Source organism: Tiliqua scincoides, chromosome 8 (genome assembly GCF_035046505.1).
Source record: "Tiliqua scincoides isolate rTilSci1 chromosome 8, rTilSci1.hap2, whole genome shotgun sequence".
Taxonomy (NCBI): domain Eukaryota; kingdom Metazoa; phylum Chordata; class Lepidosauria; order Squamata; family Scincidae; genus Tiliqua; species Tiliqua scincoides.
In genome coordinates, this window is record NC_089828.1 from 10,760,666 (window position 1) to 10,774,946 (window position 14,281).

The 14,281-nt window shown below is 46.0% G+C and overlaps 1 protein-coding gene across 1 annotated transcript in view; it reads right to left on the minus strand.

Moving 5' to 3' along the window:
- Positions 1 to 14,281, minus strand: part of ADAMTSL3 (ADAMTS like 3) — a 203,650-nt gene that overhangs the window by 15,990 nt on the left and 173,379 nt on the right. The window contains exon 22 of the mRNA XM_066635419.1: positions 13,387 to 13,515. Within this exon, the coding sequence (XP_066491516.1) occupies positions 13,387 to 13,515 (129 nt within the window). The remainder of the gene's footprint in view (positions 1 to 13,386; positions 13,516 to 14,281) is intronic.

The window sequence follows — 14,281 nt, forward strand, 5'->3', positions numbered from 1 at the left end:
TCACTGCACATTTTACTTTGGTCTATTGCAGTGGCATCGCTAGTGGGGTGCGAGGATGCGGGCCACACCAGGTGACATGCATGGGGGGGGTGACACTACTACTGGCCAAAACTTTTAAAATTATTATTTTTGAATAATACCATCATGATATATATCATTTAATGCAAAATGCCATGCAGAATGAAATGAAACAAGTTGAAGTATCTTTATTTCAGCTTTTCTCAACTGTTCCCCCCCAATGAACCATTTGACGCCATGCTACCCTTGGAGGTACCATCAGAAGTAACTGGCGATGACGTCATCACCAGTTACTTCCGGATTTGAAGACCGCGACGGGAGCTTCCAAGGTCAGCAGGAGGCTCAGGACAGCCGGGCAAGCTTCTTCTTTCACTCAAAAGCTGTGCACTAGAGCTCTGCCTACCAGCTCAAGCTTCCTATCGCTATTGGTCTTACTGCTGGGCGATGGGTGCTGCACATACCACCCAACACTGCCCAGCGTACCACCAGCTGAAAACTCCTGCTCTATTCTATCAAAGTTATAGAAAAGAAAACAGCTGGTGTGGGGCAATGGTGCATCATCACACCCACCAACCAGGGCACTGCCCTGCCCATTGGATGGGAGGAGGTCCATCATGGGGTGAAGTGCTGGCCTCCAGCACCAGGTGATAAAAAAAACCTAGTGACACCATTGGTCTATTGCTTTGGTCAAACAAATTTTTACAGATTTTTGCAACATGATAGAAACTCAGTATAACAGGGGTGACAGAGGAGTGAGTCCACACGTCACTGGCGACAAAGCTTCCACCAGACCATTTTCCATGATACTTCTTCACACAATGCATAAATAATGCAGGAGTTCTGGTCTAGAGGGTTGAGCCTCCGTTCGCCTGAAGATAACATCCGAAGGTCGCCAGTTCAAGGCCACCGAGACCGTGACTGGCGAGACGTTGAAGCAGCTGACAAGCCCAGCCAAGTTATTCCACCTGCTCTTGGAGAGATGAAGGAGCTGCTTGTCAGCCTGCGTGGGAGGAATCTGGAGGCCAGAAAGTGATAATAGACCATACAAGATCCATCTGAAATGTTGTGCGGTTCCTGAAAGATAGAACCTTTCTTCAATTGCAAAAATCCCTACGAGGATTTAGAACAGCCTGCCCATGTAAACCACCTTGAATTAAAGTCTGAGGAGAAATCTGACGACCAAGAAAGGTGGTATATAAATGCCTGTAGTAGTAGTAGTAGTAGTAGTAGTAGTAGTAGTAGTAGTAATGTCTTCAATAGCCACAGGCTTCAACATCTTTAGACAAGAAGTTTCTTTAAAGTAGCAGTGGCTTTTACACACAACAGTTTCATAGAATCTTCATACTCAGATGCTGCCTACCCGCTGCTGAGGACAGGCAAAGGAGAGGGGGTGCTTCCTCTTATGCCATTTGTGAGCTCATAAACCAGCTAGCATTTTGGAAATGGGCTGCTAGATTAGCAGGGCTGCCCTGCTGCATTCAATTGTCCAGATTCTGAATTACACAAGGGTGCCACAACTAAAGGGGTGCCATATGTAAGGAGAGGATTGAAAAGTCACTTCCAACAGGGAGTTAAGGGGTGCCTTTCTCTAATGTGCACAATGGTGCTTTTTTCTAATTTGACAAAGATACTGCCTGGTCCAGTGACAGCCTTGTAAATTGGATAGACTGGGCGGTCTGATCCAACAAGGCAGCTCTTCTGTATATAAGATACTAAGCGTGAAGGTGTGGACCTGATGGAAAAGAGAAAAATTAGACTCTGAATAGAAGCATTCCACTTTATGCCATCCTCACATTGGGACTCAAGAGATGCACCTTTAATGGGTTCAGTAAAGCAGACATTTGAGCTACTTTGGACAATTCAAAAGATTTGTGTGTGCAGCTGGTGAACTATAGTGGCCTAAAGATGGAGTTCACCGCTCCATGAGTTCATTATGTGGCCTTAGGCAAGCCACTCCCTCCCAGCTCCTGCTGTAATATGAGAATATTACTACAGGTTAGGCATCCCTTATCTGGAATTCTGAAATCCAAAGCATTCTATAAAACCCTAACTTTTCTGATGCCATAAGTGGAAAATTCCACACCCGATCTCATGTGATGGGTTGCACAAAATTATTAAATATTGTGTAAAATTACCTTCAGGCTATGCATATAAGGTGTACATGAAACATAAATGAATGCTGTGTTTAGACTTGGGTCCCATCCCTAAGATATTAGGTCTATGCAAGTATTCCAAAATATGGAAAAATCCAAAACACTTCTGGTTCTAAGCATTCCAGATAGGGGTTGCCCAACCCATACTTACCTTATGGGGATAACCCATATTTACCTTACCTTGCTGTGAGGACATCAAGATAATCAATGTGAATCACTTTGGGCGCAATCCTAACCTCTAATGTCAATGCTTTCCAGCACTGACATAAGGGCAATGCAGCTCTGAGGTAAGGGAACAAACATTCCCTTACTTTGAGGTGGCCTCCGTGAGTGATACCCAACTGCAGGATCATGTCCCATTGGCTGGAAAGCACTGACATAAGGGGTTAGGACTGCGCCCTTTGCAACTTTGTCTCTCTGAAAAATCCAAAAGCCCCAATCAGGGCTATCATTTCTTGATTTTCAAAGGAGGACACAGAATAGGGGTTATTTTTAAGATCAACATTTCCCACCTATACCTGGGATGTGATCAGCCATCATTTCTTCTATGGTTCACATAGTCCCCAATCTAATTTACTAGGACATTTTTTTCCTCTTAATTTGATGATTTGCCTTTCAGTACCCACATTACATGTAATTTAACTTTGAAAGCTGGAAGGCCCATTTAATGCTAACAATGTGAGATATTGCCATTTTGTTTATATTTATTGCTGCCTACTGAGCTACATCATCAGCTCTGCACACTCTGCTGAGTTTGTTCTTTTCCCCTGTGACAGCTTCCCTGCAGTACCGATGAAAGTAAATGAATTAGCTACACAGCAGAGCTGCAGAATGGTAGAGGAACCACAAAAAAGGGTTCCCCCCCTTCAAAAGTGTTATCTTTGTCAGTGAACAAGTCAGAATGCAGGATGCTGGAGATAGTTCTCAAACACAGCAGCAGAGCTTAATAGATGGGCTAAGCAGAAAGACATAGGCTGGAAAATAATGCTGGTGATACAAGGTACCAGGACAGTACTTGGACAGCAAAACAGGAGGATAGAATCTGACTGTTGCCTGGACAATGACTCACATTGGACCTGGAATCATTCCTAGCTGGGCCAAGCCATGAGGGGTACTGTTTATGGAAATTGGCTGGCAAGGGGTACGCAAGTGAATAAAAATTGGGAACCACTGGCATAAAGTACTTGTATTTTCTGTCCAGCAGCAAATTTCTAACCAAGTTTAAAACAAGCTCCATTTTTTAAAAGGAAGCATGGTAGATTGTACCTGAAGAATCAGGAAAACTGTAAGTGAGCTCTCCAATACTTCAAGAAAATCTGGAGATGGGGCTAAACTTTAGTGGCAGAGCTCATGCTTTACAAGAGTGGTCAAGGTTCAACCTTTGGCAGCATCTCCAGGTAAGACTAGGAGACTTGGGAGACACCATACCGAACTGCCTGACCAAGACCTGATTCATAAGAACATAAGAACAGCCCCACGGATCAGGCCATAGGCCCATCTAGTCCAGCTTCCTGTATCTCACAGCAGCCCACCAAATGCCCCAGGGAGCACACCAGATAACAAGAGACCTCATCCTGGTGCCCTCCCTTGCATCTGACATTCTGACATAATTCAAAGGGAGACAACTTCATATGTTCTTAGATTTCAGCATTTGAGAAACCTTGAGAACACCCCAGAGTAAAAGAAGTTTACTCAGAGTAAAAGAAGTTTACTCTTTACTCAGCGCGTGGTCGGTCTGTGGAACTCCTTGCCACAGGATGTGGTGCTGGCGTCTAGCCTAGACGCCTTTAAAAGGGGATTGGACGAGTTTCTGGAGGAAAAATCCATTATGGGGTACAAGCCATGATGTGTATGCGCAACCTCCTGATTTTAGGAATGGGTTAAGTCAGAATGCCAGATGTAGGGGAGAGCACCAGGATGAGGTCTCTTGTTATCTGGTGTGCTCCCTGGGGCATTTGGTGGGCCGCTGTGAGATACAGGAAGCTGGACTAGATGGGCCTATGGCCTGATCCAGTGGGGCTGTTCTTATGTTCTTATGTAAGTTGTGAAGATGTAATATATGCACAATTCAATATGAATGTATACTTTTTAATCAGTAGGTGGCGTACCACACACATCATAATGTACCTATCACACTTCCAAATAAATGTTTCAATTCCATTTCATTTACTGCTCCACTGTAGTTCTAAAAAAAAAAATTGGGAAGAGTTTCTAAGGTAATACTATCCACCAGCAATTTCATTTTTTTTAAAAAGCACTAGTGGTTTTTTGGTTGTTTTTTTTTAAACCACACATGTTGATTGAAAAGCAGCTGGGCTGTAACAAGATAAACAGATACGTAGACAGAAACAGAATATGAAGCTTTCCTTAATATTATGAAAAGCTCGAAACATTTATTGTGAGTGACATAAACATGAATGTTTATTCATTATTGTATTTGTTCTGGCTACAGACCATTTAATAAGTGCTTACTGAAATTAGGGGAAAAATATTTTATGGTAAACTACAAAGGAAAAAGTATCAGCATAATTAGAAGAAATAACTTTTCTAATAAGTATCGTGATGAAATGCCACTTACGCAACAGGATGTATTACAGCACGAGCACTTTTGTTAACCTCAAGGACTATTTAGCTGGGAAAGGTGTGAGAGAGGAAACAAAAAACACTCAAGAACATAGTGACATTAGATTACAACACAACCCCAGACCGTAAGTTACACAAATAAGATAAAAGGAGATCTGCAATAAATCAGTAATTGGCACTAAATATAGCAGCACAAAAATCTAATACATAATGACCAAGAGAAAATGTTTTGGATAGTTTGCTAGTACCATAGAAGGTACAGTACATGTGGCGCCTCTGTATCCGCAGGGGACTCATTCCTGGACCCGTTGCGAACACCGAAAACCATGGATAACAAAATCTGCAGTTTTCTGGCCCACTGGGATTCTGAATGTAACTGAAGCCTTGCTCTGATTGCGTCTGGAGCTGTTCAGAGGCCCATGGAGGCTGTGAGAGGCCTTTATGGGCCTCAGAAAGGCCCCTGGAGGTCTCAGAAGGCCACTTTTAGTTTTCAGTCCATAAAGAGCTTGTGCAGCCTCTATGGGCCTCAGAAGGAGGTGACCGGAGCACAGCTCTGGTCTCTTCCAGAGGCTTCAGGTTGGGCCAAATCTGACTCAACACAGGTCCAGGGGAACTGCGTTGAGGAAGATCCACGGATAAAAATTTCATGGATAACTATGCTCAACCTGTATAGCGTGGGCTCATTAAACAACCAGTAGGGGGTCCTGTAATGAAAGCTCGCCATCTTTCACATGGCCAGGTTTGGTAAACCGAGCACACGTATGTACTGGTGCAGCTGATCAATACACTTTTGGGAGCTTTGATCAGGAATGTAGCCCAAAGCCTACCAAGATAGCATACGCCTCACCTTCTTAGCTTGCATGCCATTGACATCCTGCCTTGTCCAAGCCATGTCTCATGGAAAGCTGGGAACTGCAGTTTCCTCTGGTTAACAAAGGAAATATGCTAAAATATGAAACCAGCTTCAAACTCTGGTTTTGCATCCTGTGTTGTGAACTAGAGTTAAATCTCAGTACCTGGCTTCCCAAGCCTTAGAGCCTTGTTTAAAATCAGGAAGTATCTTGCTCTAAGTTGGAGCCAAGGAGATAAGGAGGGGAGTAGAGAGAAAGAAATAGGCTTCTTAGTAGGCTTCAGGCCGCATTTGTGATTTAAATATTTAAAAAAATAAATATTTAAATATTTGTTAATCATATGAACTGGATCAACCAGTAGATGGTGACTGATTATAGCCACCAACATCTCAACTGATAGACATTCATCTTCTCACTTGATAGAATGAGGAAGGTGACCTGTAATAGATTCAGGCAGTACTTTTGACAAGATGCAAGAGCCTTTGCAAAGTGGTTTTGGAGTTCCTCACATGAAGGACAACTGAACCCAACTGAAAGTGCCATACCATCATTTGAGTTTTGGGAGAAGATGAAGCTGAGTAACAGGACCGGGCAGGCCCTCGGTATCCACGAGGATCCATTCCCAGACCCCCACCCCCCGCGCATGAATACCGAAACCTGCGGATAATGGAATCAGTGGGCTCCAACCCACAGGAGCTACAAAGGTGAATGGAACCTCATCTCAGAGCTGCTCTGAGGCTTAAAGAGCCCACCCATGGCCTCTGCAAGTCTCAGAATGCTGCCTGGAGGAGTTTAAAGGCAACTTCCAGTTTTCGGCAAAAAGTTGCCTTTAAACACCTCTGGGTGGCATTCTGAGGCAGTAGTGCGCGGCTTCTGTGGGTCACAGAAAGCTTGCCAGATGCAACTACAACAAGGTTCTATAAGTGTCTAGGTGAGTCTTAAGTGGGTCCATCTGTGGGTTCAAAACCCACAGATGATGAAATCCACGGGTTCCAAATCTGCTGATATGGAGGGTCCACTGTGTTCTGAAGCTATGAATATCCCTGTACTTATGAAGTGATCCTAATTCTGAGGACTTAAGTGTCTAACCATATTGTAGAACAAAAGGATAAAAAGAAAGGATGACTAAACCCACAGAGCCACAAAGCAAAAGAGTGCAGTGTAATGGGTAGAGTATTTGACTGGGAAGTTCTATGTTTGAATCCATGCTCATCCATGAAGCCCCACGGGTGTCCTTAGGCCAGCCTTGTGTTGTCAACCAATGCTACAATTCTGGTCTGTTGAAATGATACTCTTAAATGTGCCTCTATGAGCAATTTGAAGAAGGAATGGAATACAATTGTAATCAAGAAATCATGTGGGGAAAATTCTGCACATACAATGGGAATGCTAGATGCTTTAAAGTCCTGCCAGTGCAAGAACTCAGTCAATATTTAACAGCCTCTGTATTAAAACAACAGTCCCAAAATCTGCTGGAAAATGTCCTTCCAAATGGAAAAAAAAAGTGAAGTTCCAGCTTTGGAACTTTCCCCCTGGAGAGATTCAGTGGAGCCCCCACTCCACTTTAAAAGCAAGTAGAGTGGGGGCTCCACTGAATCTCTCCAGGGGGAAACAGTTCTTAAAAACCATTTTTTGTTGTTGTTTTCCAAGTTTTTAACTGATTGGCTTTTTAACATGAAATGCTGCTCTGTTTCTCCTGCTTTTACCCAGTTAATAGGGTTTCAAGGCTGGTCCCAGCCCATATGCTGATTGAAGCAGGCACAAATGCCACCGCTGGGCATCCCCCTTGAAAAAGCCACATGGAAAGTGATGTTCTGGCCACTTTCTCTCTCCTTACCTTGCTCTGTCCTCACACAATCCCAGGAAGTTCAGACACAATGGGAGCACTGCCTTCTTGTTAGGTTTAAAGCAGTGGTTCTCGAACTTTTCCAGCTCGCGCCTCCCCTGATCCTTGTAGCCATTGGCCACAGCTACCAATTACAACACCTCACCTCAGTTACCCCCAAAATGGGGATGAAGGGGTTATAATCAAGGCTGCCAGCACTCTGAGGCTGCAATCCTAACCACACTTACCCAAGAGTAAGCCCCATTGAACAAAATAGGACTTACTTCTGAGTAGACCTGGTTAGGATTGTGCCCTGAGTTTGTTAGCAGCACACCTGGAGGGTTTTGGAAAGGGAGGGGGGAAGTGATGAATTTGTTGGGGGAGGGGAAGACTTTGTTTTGTGTGTATCTGCTAATTGCAAACTGATGAAAACAGACCTATAGACTGTTTGGCTGGAATCCCAACCCCACTTTCCTGGGAGTAAGTCCCATTGAACACAATAGGACTTACTTCTGAGTAGACCTAGCTAGGATTGTGCCTTTTGTCTTACAACAGCAGCCAACAGAGTACCCCCCCCCCCCCAAGGAGGCAGGAGGAAAAAGGGGAATGGCTAAAAAGGAATGGGGATTTTTATTTTTTATCAATTTTTGGAGACAAAGCCATCAAGAGTGGCTTTTTTTCTTTTTTGAAGGGGGAAGAAAAAGAGAAAGGTGAGGATCCTGGGTTAAGCTGACACAGACCCCAAGCCTATGTAGGTCTACTCAGAAGTAAGCCCCATTTGAGCCAATGGGGCTTACTCCCAGGAAAGTGTGGAAAGGATTGCAGCGACATCCAGCAAGATTACAACTCACCCCAAAGTAGATGGGGGCTGCTCACACACATACACCCAACATGCAGGTGCCACCCCTGTTCCCCCCCAGGCAAGATGGAGGGGTGCAGGCCAGGGCATTTGGTCACCCCCCCTCCACCAGGAGCAGGCTGGCTCCTTCCTTCCCAAGCAGCCTTGACCAATCCTAGGATGCCCAAAACGAGGGGCACACTGGGAAATGTAGTCCTTGGGGCAAGGTTGCTCATGGAGAGAGCTCCATGATGAGATGCATCACCTCTGCCTGCCCAGCCAACCTTCTCTCCCACCTCCCCCCACCATGTTTCACACTGCCGCACCCACCTTGTTCTCAGCCTCGGAAAAGCAGCAAGTCAGGAGGCAGCATGTGCAGCTGAGCTGAGCACCTGCCAGCTACCTCTCTCCCCGAGATGCATCACCTCCACACTCTTCTCTCCTCTAGCATTGACCAATCCCAGGATGCCCAGGGTGAGGGGCACACTGGGAAATGTAGTCCTTGGGGCGAGGTTGCACATGGAGAGAGCTCCATGATAAGGTTCACCTCTGCCTGTCCAGCCAGCCTTCTCTCCTACCTCCCCCCCACCATGTTTCACATGCCCTTCCATCCTCACGCTGCCCCACCCACCTCGTTCACAGCTGCAGAAAAGCAGCAAGTCAGGAGGCAGCAAGTGCAGCAGAGCAGAGCAGCTGCTGGCCACCTCTCTCCCCAAGATCCTCCTGGAAGCTAGCTGCGCCTCACTAGGGAGGCAAGACACACAGATTGAATACCTCAGGTTTAAAGGGACAATGCAAGGAAGAAGCTAGGTAAGGGGGTAGGTGGCCAGATTGCCACCTTCCAATCTTCTTCCTGCTTGCTTTTAGCATTGAAGCAGCTCAATCCATGGCAAGCTCTGGGTTTTCACCTTGAGTCTGCAGCTGCCTCTCTCTACCCAGCACCTCTGGCAGTGGGAGTGCACAGTGTGCCATAAGGGGGCTGGGGCCTCAGCAACTTGGCTCTGGCACTGCTGGCAGTCCGTTCCCTAGATCAACGACCCAATCCTATTCCCTGCCATGTTATAGCATGTGACTAGATCAAATGCTAACTGCTTCCTGTTGATATTCAATCTAGTTCTTTCAAGCATTCGGGCTCCCTGCAGCCTGCGTTCACATCTCTATAAGCTTGTATGCTTATAGAGACCTGTCACAGTGGTAAGGATCTAAACAACATTAATGGGCATGTGGGGGGGGGTGCCCCCCCATTGTTTTCAGTAAGACCAGGTTGAGAGGCAGGTTGAGAGAAGTGGCAAAATTTGAAATGAAGGAAACTCATCAGGAGAAAGAGGGGCTGTGGTTGCTTATCAGCTCTATTATAACTCAGGCCCCAAATTGCATATTCACAATTAAAACATTCTGAAGCAAGAAGCTGCCTTGTGCCAATGGCAGAACGATCCTGAGATTGTTCATGCTAATGATATTTAACACAGTGTGACTAAGGCAGCTGAATGTGAGATGCAGGTAGCAGTTCTATACACACAGTTGCCAAAGGAGAGCTGGAAAACATGACTTCACCACAGCAAAACCCTTGGTACGGATAGAGAACAACCAAGCCACATGTCCTAATATCTGTCGGTCTGGCGCCACTATTTTTAAAAGCTATTTCCAGAACTATTTGCATCCATATATTTCTGTCTTTATTTTTGGTCTTCTAGAAGTTCTCTCCCTCCCTCCCTTTCCCTCCCTACCTCCCCCCAGACCTTTTTGATACGAAGGTAAGGAAAAATATAATCCCCCAGCATTCAAAAATAAAAAGAGTGAAAATGGAGTTATCAACTCATTTAACAATTTATTTGCAACCATTTGTACTTCTGATGCTTTCCAAGTAGGAGCAAGAACAGCCCTCCCAAGCCTGTAAGTGTCATGGAGAGGCTGCAAACAGCCTTTGCTAAACTGAGGGGTTTGTGGCAGCTATCCCTTCCAGCGACACGTTCAAACATCTGGCTGTTTGGTGGTGACTTCCAAGAAGGTCAGTTAAAGCTGGGTCCTGCCGCCTAGCGCCAGAAGCAATTAAAGGGGTTGCACGTATCTTGTGTGGCACAAAAGGGTTGCCCCTTTGGGTGGGGACAAGGACAGTGGCCATTTTTGCCATTTGGGAGGGCTCTGGTAAAAGAAGTGTCTGCCTTGGGCATCTCGCATGGTTCCCCAAAATTGCAGTGGTTCCCAAACTAACCTGGGTCATGATGCCCCAGGAGCCTATTCTTCCTCAGCTGGGTGCTGCCATTTTAGATCTTGTAAAATCTCATGTGATCCAAGATTACAGCTCCCAAATCTTGTAAAATTTGGGTGCTTCCATCTTGGATCTCACAAGATAACAGATCACTACAACATCTCCTCTCCACCCCAAGACCTGACATGATCCTGAACCTGGAAATTTGGACAACAAAACAGGGAGAGATCAACACCTCCCCCCTCATCCAACTAGGTCTCCATCACACATACACCAGCGTGCTCATCCAGGATCCAGTCCTGGATGGCTATGGTCTTCCTTTTAACCAACTCAGCATGAAGCAGAAGAATATTCAGACTGGGAGGATTTTCTCCTTGGTAACCTGGAACATGCTGGGTGGAAAAGTAGCTGGAAGGAGGAATGGTACTCACTGGACCCATTCCCCTATACTGGCTAGCATTATTGCCACTGCCATATCTCCCCCTGCCCATCACATGTGCAATGGCTGCACTCTCCCCACTCCTCCTTCTAGGGACTGCCTCAGCCACAAAAGAATAACCTTCCCATCAACAGACACACCCACTAAAGAGGAGCACATCATCTACAGCAGGGGTGCTCAATAGGTGGATCACGATCTACCGATAGATCGCGAGGCAAAATGAGTAGATCACAGAGTGCCGACCCCCCCCTTCAGGTGCCTCTGGGAGGAAACACCGGGAGTAAGGCCCATTGTACTCAATGGGGCTTACTCCCAGGTAAGTGTGGCTAGGATTGCAGCCTCACAGCCTAATCCTAGGCATGTCTACTCAGGAGTAAGTCCTGTTATACTCAGTGGGGCTCAAGGTACACCAACATAAATTGTACACATAAATGTTATATGTTATGATGGCGCGAACATTGTAAAAAAAACTCTGGTAGATCTCCGGGCCTTGCTGGGTTTCAAAGTAGCTCTCAAGCCAAAAAAGTGTGAGCACCCCTGATCTACAGAGAAAGCTCTAGTCAGTGGCACAGAAGACTCACCCACTCCTCACATAACCCTACCAGTAGTGTCAGTCAACGGTCCACAAAACCTTTATTAGGCATAAACATTTGGTGGGTGAAGACTCTGTACAGTGTGGGTGGGTGAAGACTCTGTACAGTACCAGTAGTGTTCGTGTTGGTGGCCGCTTCTCTTTTTTTCCTTCCAGAACCCCTCTCCCCAAAATGATGCAATACAGTGATCCAATGTCATTTGCAGAGAATTTTTTTTTTGGGGGGGGGGGGAGGGAGCTGAGGTTGGCAGTTTTTACTCTATGGCAGAAGTACTACCACTGACTGAAGGCAAACTACCTGCAGCAAAATAAAGTGAGGTAGAGTCATTTTGCCCTCATTTTTGCTTCCAAATTTCAACCAAAAGCTCACCATGGAGCTTTTCTTTATTTTTGAGCAATTACCCATAAAATAGACAGCATTTCTTTATTTTAAAAATATATGCCCCATTTCCCCATCCCAATCCACACCTTAACTGCCTCCATTACCCCTGGTGCATAGTGAACTGGAGCATAAGGTCACGTTTACAGTTAGTGCAGTGCACTCCCCTCTCCAACTAGCCATGTTGCTGCTCATCTTCAGAACCTTCTAGGCACACACGCACGAACGCGCACACACACACACACACGCGCACGCACGCACACACACACACACACACGCACGCACGCACGCACGCACGCCCTGAGGACTTTTCCCCATTTCGGCTTTTTTCTTAAATGGCTATAGAACTTTCCTCCTAAAATTTATGGTTTGCAAGGTCTCGTGCACCTCTCCTGCCCTTCCATGATGCCCATTCAGACACACGTTGAACCACCACCTTACTAAGAAGAGAGTGGCATCTAAAAGCCAGTTTCAACATTCTGTTGCACTCTCCCAAAATGCTGTCATGCTCCAGTATGACTATGAAGCAGTCCCCACAAACAAGATGCAGATTTAGTGCCCCCCCAGCGGTGGTCCTCTGTGCATTTCTTTAGTTTTTTCCACATATGCAAATGGCTGCCATCTATTCCACTGGAAAAAGTAAAGTGCTGTACTTGGGGGCACAAAACCTACATTCCACCCCTGACTTTGGATGGACCAGCAATAATTGATGGGGGGGGGGGGGAGAATGCATTCCTGCACAGAATGCATAATGAGGGAGTCCTAGTAGCAGTGCATGGTGAAGGACACTGTGCTAGTCAGTAGTAGTGCAGACTTTGCTTATAGCTAGCCCTGATCTAGAGAGATGTTGAGTTGGCAGCTCTGCAGAATTTTGTGGCTTGGCGTATCAGGAGCCTAATCCTCTTTGTCTCCTTACTGAAGCCACAGCTGGCTGGCTCCAACAGGCAGGCTTATTCTGCTCTGGAGGATCCTTCCCAATCTCTTGAGGTGAATGTAAGAACAAGGGACTCCACTGGCTGCTCTTGGTGATCCGGGCAAACAGGAGGCTTAGGGAGGAGAGACTGGAGTGGGGTGGGGTGGGGGAAGATCAAGGAAAAGGAAGATAACAGTCACACAGCTGAGTTTCTGTGAAACAAAGCATCTGGCTGCGAAGCCAACATTTTTAAGATCTACCGCAGCTCTGGGGGCTGTTAAACACTTTGGCTGGCCGCAAATGTTCTTATGGAAGAACTCCTTGGAAGCAAGAACCTGTGTGCATGTATGTGCAGCGGATGTGAACGAGAGGGAAAAGGAACAGGGCGCATAAGGGCGATATGCCTAATAAAAATATATGTTCTATGATTAATGTTCTGTTGCTTTTACTGGTAACGTAGTTCTCCCCCCCTCCACATTTCTTTAAAATGCCATCCAAGACTTGAGGTGAATTTTTCAGCACAGCAGTATATGAAGGAAGGAAAAATAGTGGTGGGTTTTTTGGGGGCTTTTTTTACGTTGCCTACCCTGAACTGGACATTCCAATGTAATGTTGGCTCCTTTTCTCACCAGGATTGTACCTCCAACAGTCACAGAAAGGTTCCGTAGCTCCAAATGCGTGATGTTGATTACAGAAGATAGTATGGTAGGTGCTTCTGCAAAAGGGAAAGGGAGGGGAAAGGAACGATAAATGATTTGGGGAATTGTGAATCTGTGTCACACTGGAGTGTGACAAAGTAACAGAATTCAGGGCAGGTCTATGCAAATAAAGTAGCCTCGTTATGCCAGAGAGGAATCACCTATGCCTGCTTTCTCATTGCTTCCACTACTTTTCCATGCTGTTGCTGGTAATTAATGCTGTCGCCCCACCAGTTACTCCCTCTCTGCAGTCATGCACCTATCCTGCCTGCCTTCTAGTCCTTCTGAAGTAAAGGGCTACTTATTCCACAAGACCAGGCAAAAGTTCCTTGGGGCTTTAGTGCACTGGAGGTGTCCCCACCTTCTGAAATTAAGCATATGGCAACTGTTGAGATGGTCTTCTCAGCTGCAATGCCTCAATCATGGAACAGTCTTTCCATACAGTACAATCTATGGAATTGTGTACTGCACACAGCACTGGGTGTAACATCTACCCGTGTGTCTTTCAGGGATTAACTGCAATGGACCATGACATTGGGACACCCAACTTTGATTTGTCTGGACCTGTCTTCTCTTGAAATCAAGTGCTATTGGTTGGTCTCTGTGTGTGCGCCTGGAAAGAGTCTATTAATCTGTGGTCTATTAATCTGTGGTCTATTTAATACACGGGTCTCCAAACCCCAGCCCGGGGGCCAGATGCGGCCCGCAGCCAGCCTCTTGTCCCCTGAAAGCCTCTGGCCCACTTGGGCGAACATGACTGGAACTGTGTTCCGGTTGCATCCG